Raw genomic sequence first — 12,873 nt, 5'->3', positions numbered from 1 at the left:
AGAGAAGAAGGGAGAGGGAATAGAGAGCTAGAAACATCCATCAGCTGCCTCCTGCACACCCCCCACTGGGGATGGGCCCGCAACCAAGGCACATGCCCCCGACCAGAATTGAACCCGGGACCCCTCAGTCCACAGGCCGATGCTCCATCCACTGAGCCAAACCAGTCAGGGCAGCCATCATTTTTTAACGAAAAGATTTTTTCAGCTTTACTAAGGTATAATTGACAAATAAAATTGTAATATCTTTAAAGTGTACAATGTAATGATTTGACATATAATATCCACTTAAATAAATGTACTTAATGGTATTATGAAATCTCGACTGCCCATGTGCTGTTGAGCGGCCTCATCAGGAGGTGGCAAACAGCACTGAAGGAGTGGCAGAGTTAAGTAAAGGCAGGAAAATGTGAGTTATATTTGAAAATGTAGGTATCTTAATTTAAACGCCATTATTATTGGTTCCCAGTAGGTGGCAGCATTGTCCAGAGCAAGGAAGGCAAAGTCTCAGATGTTGTCGTCCCTGGGCTGTGAGCAAGAGGGCTCTTTGGGGCTGATTCAGGAAAGGCTAACCCTAGCCGGAACCCTAACCATCCCAATGAAAGTTCTTGCTTTTTCTCAGGCCCAGAGTAGAAATGCGGAACACCCCACGGTGACGGATGTTAACCAGACTCACTGTGATGATCATTTTTCAGCATATACAAGTATCGAATCATTGTGCTGTAATCCTGAAACTAATGTAATGTTTATATCAGTTATACTGCAATAAAACTTTTTAGTAAAAAGTAAAGAAAATGCAGATAACGACAATAAGAACAAGTCCTTGTGTTGTATCTACTATGTACAGGCAGTGTTCTAGGTCTTGTGACTGCACTGGAAAATCTCGTCTATTTTAGACAAAAACACCTGTCCTCAAGGTACTCAGATCCTAATTGAAGAGACAAGACAATAAACCAACGAAATAATATCTATACATATAAAAGCCCAGTGACCACAACGGTGGAATGACAAGAGGCTATGATGCGCACTGCAGCAGCCAACCAGCCTGATCCAGGCCCCGATCAGCCCTCCCCGCCCCTGGCCCGGCCCCCGATTGGCTCCCAACACCCCGACTGGGGGCGGGGCCGGCTGGCCAACTGCCCTTGGCCCCTCCCCCCTGCCAGCCGATCCCACCCGTGCACAAATTCATGCACTGGGCCTCTTTGTGGTTCCTCAAATGTGCCGAGCACACTGCCCATCTCAAAAACCACTGTACTGTGTTCCTTTTGCCCATATGCTCTTCCCCACCTACCTACACATCCAGCTCCCCACTTCCTTCAGGTGTTCATTGGAGTCATTTCTTGTTGAGGCCTTCCCTGGTCAACCTGTCTGACTTCTAACCCACTCCCCCTTCACTTTGTATCTACCTTTCCTGGCTAGTGATAAATGCCTTTCCTAGCATTTATCACTATTTAATACTAGAGGCCCAGTGCACAATTCAAATGGTTGTTAGGATGTGTCTAGGTAAATGTCAATTTTCATTTACTTTGTAGAATTTGGGTGAGTTCTTTCAATCTATAAATTCAAGTGTTTGTTCTTACAGCCCAGTTTAACTTTCATCTGTTACTGACTTCTTTCATTTGTTTTGATCTCTCTTCAGAAATACATCTGTATATTGGTTTTTAGTTTCTCTCCTCTATCATCTTTTTCACAGTGTTATGGATGCACAGATTTGAGTTGCCACAATGTCCACTCGGCTCTATACTAAGACTAATAAGCTGGTTGATATGAGTAAGGATTCCCCAAAGCTAAATCTCAACAGCAGACTAATAGAAGGAATGATGGAGGCAGGCCTTCTGAAGCTAGTGGGTCAACATTGGACGAGAAAAGGGACATTTACATGGCTTTGAAGCCGTTACTGACAGAGCCCTTATTAATTACAAAGGGAGAAAGTAAGTCCACAGTGGGAAACATGGCAGACACCCCCTGAGCCAAAGGAGCAAGGCGGGTATCATCGGGACTGGACAAACGGACCCCGTGGGCTCGCCTCCCGCCCCCCTGCCCCGCCCGTGATGCACTCGGGACACAACCTCAGCGCAGGAGTGTTCTTGCCAAACACACACAGCCTGAACCTGACCACAAGGAAACATCAGACAAACCCAAACAGAGGGACATTTTCAAAAAATGTCAGGGTCAGGTCAGGCAAGACGAAGGCTAAGGAACTCACTAAAGCAAAGGAGACCGAAGAGGCACGACCACTCAGTGTGATGTGTGATCACGGACTGAACTCCAGGAAATAACCACCTGGCTGTAACGAATACCGTGATAATTGGGACATTTACCAAAACTGGGATGTATACTGTGAGTTAGATAATAATATGGAATGTCAATTTCTTGATTTTGATAACTGTGCTGTGGTCTCATAGGAAATACATCTAAAGCGTTCAGGGCTAAAGGGGCACAACTTCTCCAACTTACTCTCAAATTGTTTTTAAAAAATTCCATGTGTGGGCCCAGCCGGTGTGGCTCAGTGGTTGAGCATCGACCTATGAACCAAGAGGTCACAGTCCAATTCCTGGTCAGGGCACATGCCAGGTTGTGGGCTTGATCCCTAATGGGAGGTGTGCAGGAGGCAGCCAATCATTGATTCTCTCTCATCGATGTTTCTTTCTCTCTCTCCCTTCCTCTCTAAAATCAATAAAATATATATATGTTTAAATTTGTTTCCAAATAGAAAAAATAATACTGCCCTGGCTGGTGTGGCTTAGTTGGTTGGGCATCGTCTCATGCACCGAGGAGTCTTGGGTTCGATTCCTGGTCAGGGCACATACCCAGGTTGCAGGTTTGATCCCTGGTTGGGGTTGGTACAGGAGGCAGCCGACTGATGTTTTTATCTCACATCAATATTTCTGTTTCTTCCTCTCTCTCTCTCCCTCTCTCTGTCTCTCTTTCTAAAATCAATAAAAATATATTTAAAAAAAGAAATTTGGCCATTTGATGAAAGTGATTTAAAAAAAGTTAATCCTATCTAATAAAAGAGAAACATGGTAATTAGCCGTACATCCGCTACCCTTCCCATTGGCTAATCAGGTCGATATGCAAATTAACTGCCAGCCAAGATGGCGGCTGGCAGCCATGCACTGAAGTGGAGGCTTGCTTGCTCCAGTGACAGCGGACTCCAACGTTCCCCGCCTGACTTGCCAGCCTCTCAGCTGCACTCTAAGCAACTATGTTGCAAATATAGAAGCTAAACAAAACCCCAGAAACCAGCTTTAGTCAGCCAGGCTTCAGCCAGCCGACCGCAACATTGTATCAAATATAGAAGGTAAACAAAGGCCAGAAACCTGCTTTCAGCAGCCGAGGCCTCAGAGCTAAAGCTGGCCCAGAATAAAAAAAGAAAAAAGAAAAAAAGGAGCGGTTGGGAGCTTCAGTCACCCCCCAGCCTGAAAACGGCCCTCAGCCCCTCAGCCCCTCAGCCAGACTGGCCAGGCACCCCAGTGGGGACCCCCACCCTGATCCAGGACACCCTTCAGGGCAAACCAGCTGGCCCCCACCTGTGCACCAGGCCTCTATTCTATATAGTAAAAGGGTAATATGCCTCCCAGCACCGGGATCAGCGGAGCCGTGAGGCCTCCTGGCACCGGGATCAGCGTGACAGGGGGCAGCGCCCAAACCCCCTGATCAGCCCTGCTCTGTGCCTGATAGGGGGGAGCACCCCAAACCCCTGATCGCCCTGCGGCTCTGTGTGTGACAGGGTGCAGCGCCCTAACCCCCTGATCGGCCCTGCTCTGTGGGTGATAGAGGGCGGCACCCCAACCCCGCCCCCCCCACGGGCCCTGCTCTGTGTGTGATGGGGTAGAGCCATAACCTCCCCATCAGCCCTGTCCAGAGTGTGACAGTGGCGGCACCCCAACCCCCTGATCGGCCCTGCTCTGTGGGTGATAGAGGGCGGCGCCCCAACCCCCTGATCTGCCCTGCTCTGTGTGTGACAGGGGGCGGTGCCCCAACTCCCCTATTGGCCCTACTCTGTGAGTGACGGGGGAGCTCCTCAAGCCCCTGATGGGCCCTGCTCTGTGCGTGCCAGGGGGGAGCTCCTCAACCCCCTGATGGGCCCTGCTCTGTGTGTGACAGGGTACGGAGCCCCAACTTCCCTGATGGGCCCTGCTCTGTGTGTGACAGGGTACGGAGCCCCAACCCCCCTGATGGGCCCTGCTCTGTGTGTGACAGGGTATGGAGCCCCAACCCCCTGATTGGCCCTGCTGTGTGTGTGACAGGGGGTGGCGCCGCAACCTCCCGATCCGCCCTGCTCTGTGCATGACAGGGGGCAGCGCCCCAACTCCCCCATCGTCCCTGCTCTGAGCCCGACCAGGGGCTGCACCTAGGGATTGGGCCTGCCCTCGGCCACCTGGGAGCGGGCCTAAGCCAGCAGGTCATTATCTCCTGAGGGGTCCCAGACTGCGAGAGGGCACAGGATGGGCTGAGGGACCCGTCTCCCCCCGCCCCCCGAGTGCACAAATTTTTGTGCACCGGGCCTCTAGTACTGTATAATAAGAATTGAAATCAGTGCTGGAGGCAGAGCAGAGCAGTAACAGGCTATGTGATGAGTTTTGGATGTTTTTCTAGTCTACACAGGTAGGCTGCTAAGAAGATGGAGAAACTACAATTTTAAAGTGTTTCTGCTTGAGAACTGGCATGCTAGGCCGTCAGGCTGCTCAGCTCAGCAGTGGAGCAGCGAGAGAGCCACTCTCTAGCAGGAGGTTTCCAGGGCCTGGCTCAACACTGCTCCTGAGACAGGAAGTGCAGCGCCTCGGAGTGGCCCTCTGCCTGTGCTGGAGCAGGCGCTCGCTCTCTTTAAAGGAAGCACGCGGTCATCCCAGCAGACAGTTACAAGTGCACGTGCACACGGAGACAAGATGGAAACGCTGTACAACCAAACGCGAGTTGTGGGGTTTTATACGTCTGCTTCTGTGTACTCTGGCATCTTCCCAAGTGTTCTACACAGTGCATGCACCATTTCATGGTTTAAAAAAGAAGTAATTTAAAAAAATCTTGACTGAGAAGAGGGATTGGACGCAGGGGTGGAGAGGGGCTTCAGAAGGGGTGCACCAGCCCATTTATCCTCCTAGTCATTCAACAAACACTCCGGGAGCAGCTCTGCACCAGGCATGGCGACAGGTGGTGGGTGAAACAAACGTGAAGAGACAGATGGGATCCGATCTTGGAGTTGGTTATAGTCTGGAAGTGTGTCTGTTTGTTTTGCAAGGCTGGGCGTAGAGCACCAGGGAGAGTGGAGGGAAAGACGGGGCTGGTGAGGGGTTACCTAGGAAATATCACTGTTACTTAATTAGCTGCTTTTTTTTGGTTTTGTTATATATTTTTATTGATTTCAGAGAGGAACAGAGAGGGAGAGAGATATAGGAACATCAAGGATGAGAGAATCATTGATCGGCTGCCTCTTGCACGCCCCAAACTGGGGATCGAGCCCACAACCGGGGCATGTGCCCCGACCAGGAATTGAACCGTGACCTCCTGGTTCATAGGTCGACGCTCAACCACTGTGCCACGCAGTCGGGCCTGTTGCTTAGCTTTTAGAGCTGTTTAGAAGGCATAAAATCCTAGTCGCAATGAACTCCATCCCCACACTGGCCCAATTACGACTTGTTTCAACACATCTCCGAGAGGTAGCTTCGACCTGACTCCCTGACTCTCTCCAGGTATTCATCGCCCTTCTCCTCGGGCAAAACTCATCGTGGAATGTTTTGCTCATGATTCTGTAATAAATTTCGTAATCAAATATTTTCATTTTTCTAATAAAAAAACTCCATGACTACGTCAGCAACCTCAAGTCCTGGCTCTGCCTCCAGCCTAGAGAGTGCGCAGGAGTAAACCGGGGTCATCTCGCAACTCCCTCCCCTTCTGCCTTTGATTTGCAATCAGGGCCCTGAGAATCTCCTGCGGAGCTCATGAAACTACGATACCAGCCTGGCCCAGAGTGGCTCAGTGGTTGGGCGTCGACCTATGAACCAGGAGGTCATGGTTCAATTCTTGGTCAGGGCACATGCCTGGGTTGCAGGCTCAATCCCCGGTGTGGGGGGTGCAAGAGGCAGCCGATCAATGATTCTCTCTCATCATTGATGTTTCTATCTCTCTCTCCCTCTCCGAAACCAGTAAGATATATTAAAACAAACAAAACAACTGAGATACGAGCCCCATCCCAGACAATGAAATCATATTCTTGAAAGAGTAGATACTAAATACCATAGGCTCATTATCTCTATTACCTTTGCAATCCATGCAACTAATTCAGGACCTCATCACCTCTTAGTCTGCTAATTAAATGGTATTTTAATTGTCTTTCCCTCTCTTAATAACAACCATGGTGGTAAGCTAACAGTTACCAAGGGCTTACTTCGTGTTAGGCACAATTGTAAACTCATTTTTGCACAAGTCTAAGGTCAAATCCTTTTCTGAATCCCATCTTTAAATGAGGAAACCAAGGTAAAGAGAGGTGAGGTAATCTGCCTGAAGCTGCACAAATAAAGGCGGAGCTGGGATTCCAACCCACTGTATCCCACGCCCGCAACGCACACGCCCGTGTGCCTCAGGCTGTGCTCCTACACATGCATGTAGCTCAAGTGGGAATGCGGTGTTCGGATTCGAAAACTGAAAATGGTGTTCTTTCTCCAACCCGTAGAACTTCAAGTTAACGGTAAGCTTTTCTCCCATAAATGTTCTTTAAGCTTTTGAAGCTTGTTTCTGTTTTTTCATATCAGAATACAGAGAATAATTGTGGATGAAAAGGGGCCACGTGCTAACCCGACAAGCTCAGGGAAGGCCTGTGTGGTGGCCTTGCAAACCCAGATACTTAAAATAACCATAGAGGGCGGTCTGAAATGAAACTTTTTAACTAAAAGCAGCTTATGGCAGGTAGTCATGTCCTAGGCTAGAATCTCCCTGTCTGCTGTCTTTTGCATCCACCATAACGCACTTTTGGAATGTCAGGGTAACTGCCCCTTTCCTGGACCCCTCAGGGCACAACCAATGCACCAGGGCAGAGACTGTGAATCCTCTCGTTGCTATTTTTTTTTTTAATATATTTTATTGATTTTTTACAGAGAGGAAGGAAGAGAGATAGAGAGTTAGAAACATCGATGAGAGAAACATCGATCAGCTGCCTCCTGCACATCTCCTACTGGGGATGTGCCCGTAACCCAGGTACATGCCCTTGACCGGAATCGAACCTGGGACCTTTCAGTCCGCAGGCCGATGCTCTATCCACTGAGCCAAACCGGTTTCGGCTCTCGTTGCTATTTTTACCATGTCAGTGGTTGACTATTAACTATCCTGTGCTCAACTATGTAAAAGGTGTATGTGTCTATCATTTTATTTTTTATCCAATCCCAGAGGTTTCCCTGCTTTGCTTTCTCCCGCCTCCCTAATCTCCCACCAATGAATTTCATGTAACCCACATAAGTCTTCTCTTTTGATTCTAATGTATAAAACAAGGTGCAAAGCTGCCCGTCTCTGGAGCATTATGTCAATCCACTGAGATTTTGCTTCCTGGCAATTGCTGACAGTTTGGCTCAAATAAACTCACAAAAATTCTCCACAGGTTTGAATGTTTATGTTGACACACGACACAGTATACTAGAAAATTATCCATCTTGCTATCTACAGTGACTTTATCAACTGTCCATGCTTCCCCCTTGCCCAGGACAGTGCAGTGCTGAGTGAGGATCTGCAGAGCACACATTTGCAATGGCTGATGTTTGCTTGGCAGCAGTCACGGGTACTGAACCTTGCTGAGAGTTTAGGGTCTCTGTCTGTGTGTGTGTGTGTGTGTGTGTGTGTGCATGCTTAAACATAGGTTTATTGATTTCAGAGAGGAAGGGAGAGGGAGAGAGATAAAAACATCGATGAGGGAGAGTCATTGATTGGCCGCCTCCTGCACGCCCCCCACTGGGGATTGAGCCCATAACCCAGGTATGTGTCCTGACCAGAAATTGAACCATGACCTTCTGGTTCATAGGTCGACACTCAAGCACTGAGCCATGCCAGTCCAGCAGGACTTCACATATTTTGGTGTCACACTAAGGTAAGTGGGAATGAGCAGCTGATTTACCGAGGAAAAGCGTCTAGGAAGAAAATGGAAGCTTAGACAGGAAAACAGATGATACTCGGATCATAGAAAGCAGAGGGCTGTGGATACTGTCAGGTGTCACCGTGTTGAGAAGAAGCAGGGGAAATGACGGGATTTAGCTCTTCGATGGCAGCTGGGAAGCTGAGCCAGGCTGCAGTGGACTGCACAGTACACGGTGCAGGGATGGAGGGGCAGGCCTAACTCTTGAGTGAAAAGCCAGACAGGAAACTGGGAGGGAAACGGGTTCATGCTCACAGGCAGAGGAGGGCTGGACACAGGCTTCACAGCTTATTTTTCCGAGATGGGCTGGTCTGCGCAACAGGAAGGATGGGAATCTCAGAGTGCACGTGCTCGCTTTAAAGGGAACTCACTTCCTCTAGAAGTGGATGGAGATTTTAGACCGTGTGCAGAGACGGTGTGTGGAGGGACGAGCAGAGACAGTGGGGTGGAGAGGCCACAGGATGGGTGGGGCCTGCAGAGATCGGAAACAGTTAGCAAGAGCTGCAGGGAGGGGACAGCCAGGTTGGTGGTAGGGTGGATGCGGGAATTGCTCAAACTCACAAAAATTTATGAGTTCCACTGCGACAGACTGCGCCACTAGAGGGCGCCTGGACCTCGCGCTCCGCCATCGGAAATAGGAATCTGGAGGGGCAGCCACCGTGGCCTGTTCCTGGGAAGCTTGGTCAGTGGGCTGCTCATTCTTAGTGACCGGCCACAGAACCCCTTGGAGCAGCTGGCCCCGGACGGCTGGTCCTGCCACTCACTGCTGCTTAAAGACACGTCTCTCCAGCTGTCCCTCCACAGATGGCTGTGACAGTCATCTGAGAACTGCACATGACACTGCTTCTCAGCTACCAAGGGCCTGCTCCTGTGAGGGCTCAGGGTGACCGTGAATCAGAAGGGCTCACGGCACCATTATTTCTCTCTCTACGTATCTCCTCCTCCTCCTCACTGGACTCGAAGCTCATAATGAAAAAGTACTATCAGGATGCCATCATGTCCTGAATGTGATGAAATAATGTGGGATCTGCTTTAAAACAACCCAGTGTGGTGGGACAGGGAGTGTGGGTGAAGGGAAGACGTGAAATTTTCCATAATGAAGTTTAAAAAAACATCAAGCGTTCGAGTCTCCCTGTCAATGGACAGGCCGTGCCAGCTGGGCTTGCTCCTGGCTGCACCTGCTACGATTCCGAGACTCGCTGTACAGTGGGTAACACCCGTTAGCTTGTGGGGTGCATAGTCCTCAGGCAAGGGCGGCTCTTACGAAGAGTTCAGGGACGGGGAACGCAAGGTTCCAGGATCATCTCGTTTTGTTTTGTTAATCCTCACCCAAGGGTCTTTTCTCCATTGATTTTCAGAGAGTGGAAGGGAGGGGGAGACAGGAAGAGAGAAACATGGATGTGAGAGAGACACATCACTCGTCCAGACGGGGATGAAGCCTACCACCAAGATATGTGTCCTTGACCAGAATCGAAGCCAAAGCGCTATCCACTGAGCCAAACCGGCTAGGGCCAGGATCTGTGGAGAGCGGCTACAGTGTTTGGACAGGTTCAAGCCTCAGACTAATGAGAGGGCACGATCCTCTCGTGGCAGAGCCACGTGCAAGTCCCAGCACAGTTCTAGCCAAAGGCTATAGTTGTAAGCTTGACTTTATGGTCCGAACCTGTGGTCCCAGGAGGCTGAGTGATGTGGGCTTGACAGAGTTCAGGTGCATGTAACCGAGTAGACTGGAAACCCGCGAGAACATTGTAAACATCTTAACCATGCCCTTACTTTGCCTTGTGGAATCTGGCCATAAAATAAAGACTCGGCTTGCAGGCCGTGGCGCTGTCTCTCCATCAGAGAGAGCAGCGTCCCACCTAGCCCCAGCTTTATTCTCTTGTCTGTCTTCTTTAATCCTGCACCGCCCTTCCTCAGGTTCACCCCTGTCCGTGCTGAGGATCATCACTTATTTGGCACAAGGACCATCTCTTAATTGTTTTCACTTTCAGTCCATGGCAAGTGCTGAGGAGATGAGACCTGCTTGGGCCCCAAGCTCTGGCCCCCCAGGACCATCCTGACCACCCTCTGCAGCCTGAGTAGCCACAGGGCTTGGCAGAAGAGCCTCGGCAGCCCTGCGGGGATTCCCTTTGCATGCGCCTCACCTCATTCTTTCCTAGAACATCCCGTACAGAAGAGCCCCTTCCGCTGCTCCGAGGGGGCAGCAGCGGCTGAATGAGCTGCGACAGAGGGAGGCAGACACCATTTCTGGGCAGCTGGGCTCCAGTGGCAGCAGAGAAGGGCCAGGGTTCCCAGCCAGGGTGGGACGGCATTTCCAATCACACACCATCCCAGGAGCTGAGTGTGTGTGTGTGTGTGTGTGTGTCTATGAGGTGGGAGGGAAGTGCAGCCCCAACAGCTCAGGGACCCACACACTGGAGGCGACACCACCAGACCCAGCAGCTTCAGCAGCGGGAGGGGAAGCAGTGACCGCCGAGGGGAGCACTTTAAGGAGAAACAGACTTACCAAGTGTGCTGGGGACGGTGACCTGGTGTCCTTGACGGTAGCACTGGAGGGGACATCGAGGAGGGGCCATTTCATCTGCAGGTACTGAAAGGAGACAGAAAACAGAAGCGGCTGGTGAGAGCAGGCCCCGGCGCCCCGCGAGAGCAGAGAGGAGGCTCCGAGCAGAGGAGAGGCTCCGTGGCTGGGCCACTGGCGAATCAGAGACGTGATGCATTTTCACCACACACGCTCCTTACTGTCCGAATGGGCATCACAAGGCAGGGCCTACATGTACAGTCACCACCCCCACCCACAGCCCCATCACTTTGGGGCAACACAAAACCCTACACGCAGCCGAAGTATTCAGAGCCTGTCGGTGAGGGCCAGGTCCTGCCTGCTGTAGTCCTGGGACAAGCAGGGCTCCAGATGGCGATCCCACCCCCTTCCTTTCCATGTCTTTCAGCATCACACACAATGCTTCCTACGACATAGCCTCTTCAGAAGAATCTGGTGGATGGATGGTTGGATGGATGGATGAAAACCATCTGCCTGACACTCACAGGGACATGGGCAATATCTGTTCATACTCAGGGTGCTGAACTTTTTATTTATGAATTAATTTTTAATTTATTGATTGATTTTAGAGAGAGGGAGGGAGAAACACCAATTTGTTGTTCCACTTAATTATGCATTCATTGGTTGCTTCTCGTATGTGCCCTGACTGGGGATCAAACTGCAACTTTGTTGTATCGGGATGACACTAACCAACGGAGCTTCCTGGCCAGGGCTCAAGTGCTGATCTTTACGTCATTATACTGTTTCTCAGCCCTGAAAAGGTTATGTAAGATACACCCTGTCTTTTCCTGCAGTATTGTAGAAATCCAAACCAAATACAGTAAACCCTTGATTTTGTGGACAATTTAACAGATTTTGGATTTAATGGACAACATTTCTGGTCTGTATGTTATATGTGAAAATTAACATCCTGTTAATATTAAAGTGCTTTTAACTAAGATTTATTTATAATTAAACAGATTATTTTTTATTAATTCATTGTCATTTAAAGAAAAATTTAGCAAATAGGCCATATGTTGGAAAATACACTAGTAATTCGCCGACATAAATATTACATATCAACAACTATAGTCTACACATTTAAACTCGAGTCACCGCTCCTAAACAGTGTTCAGCAAATGACCAGCCTGTGATCACACCACATCGAGTGTGGTAATTGGTTCTGTTGTGAGTTGTGTGACTTTCTGCAGCAGTTTTTTCTTTTTTAAATATATTTTTATTGATTTCAGAGAAGAAGGGAGAAGGAGAGAGAGAAACACCAATGATGAGAGAATCATCGATGGGCTGCCTCCTGCACACTCCAACCTAGGGATCGAGCCCATAGCCTGGGCATGTGCCCTGACCGGGGATCGAACCGTGACCTCCTGGTTCATAGGTCGACGCTCACCCACTGAGCCACGCCAGCCAGGCTTCCGCAGCAGTTTGAATGGCTAGCCCACGTCCCCACGTGCGCTAAGCCACACCTCAGCCGCGTGCATTTGTTTGCTCTTGGTGGTTGATGGATGCACGCATTTACTAGACCTATTCAGTATAAATTTAAAATCACATAATACATATAGAAAACTTTTCTGTGAAAGTAGACTTTTTATACATCATTTAAATAACACAAACGTGTCTACATAAGTAAAAACAGGTAAACTAACCAGTTTGCCAATTTTTTAACATACGCATTCTCAAAACCTACTTGATTTTATAACAGACTTTCAGCTTTAATGGACAGCGCACCCCCCCCCCCCCGCCCCATGCCCAAATTAGTTCGTTCTAGCGAGGTTTTACTGTAATAAATCAGCATGTGTGCGCGTGCATACACACACACACACACACACACACACACACACTTCAGATGAAACGCTTCTCCTAACCTGGCATGGCACAGTCTTTGGGAAGCGCCAGCGCAGGGGCAGTGAGGGCCTGGGAGAGGCGCCTGGCTCTGGGCTCTGGGGCTGAGCGCTCGTGGGTGTAGGTTCTCGCTCCGCCAGTGTAGGCGGTGTGACCCAGACAAGCGTCCTAACCGAGCCTCAGTTCCTGACTGTAGGCAAGGCTACGGTCATTCACCTTCCTGGTTGTGGGGGGATTAGGGACAATGTCAAGGATTAAGCACGGTGCTTTGCATGTGGGAGACGTGGGACAAATGGCAGCAGTAATTTTCATAAGCAAACCATTAGTCTCTGCCAGGAGCCAGAGCACATGTTGTCTT

At 49.7% G+C, this 12,873-nt stretch overlaps 1 protein-coding gene across 2 annotated transcripts in view; it reads right to left on the bottom strand.

Annotated features, from left to right (window-relative positions):
- The window catches only part of TCF7L1 (transcription factor 7 like 1), a 163,991-nt gene that overhangs the window by 10,052 nt on the left and 141,066 nt on the right, over positions 1-12,873 (bottom strand). For both annotated transcript variants that reach the window (XM_070429597.1, XM_070429596.1), the window contains exon 4: positions 10,623-10,706. In XM_070429597.1, coding sequence (XP_070285698.1) covers positions 10,623-10,706 — 84 coding nt within the window. The remainder of the gene's footprint in view (positions 1-10,622; positions 10,707-12,873) is intronic.

The sequence above is a fragment of the Myotis yumanensis genome, unplaced genomic scaffold (genome assembly GCF_028538775.1).
Source record: "Myotis yumanensis isolate MYYU_CA2020_CCGP unplaced genomic scaffold, mMyoYum1.0.hap1 SCAF_11, whole genome shotgun sequence".
In the NCBI taxonomy this organism is placed as follows: Eukaryota; Metazoa; Chordata; class Mammalia; order Chiroptera; family Vespertilionidae; genus Myotis; species Myotis yumanensis.
This window is presented reverse-complemented; position numbering and strand designations above follow the sequence as displayed.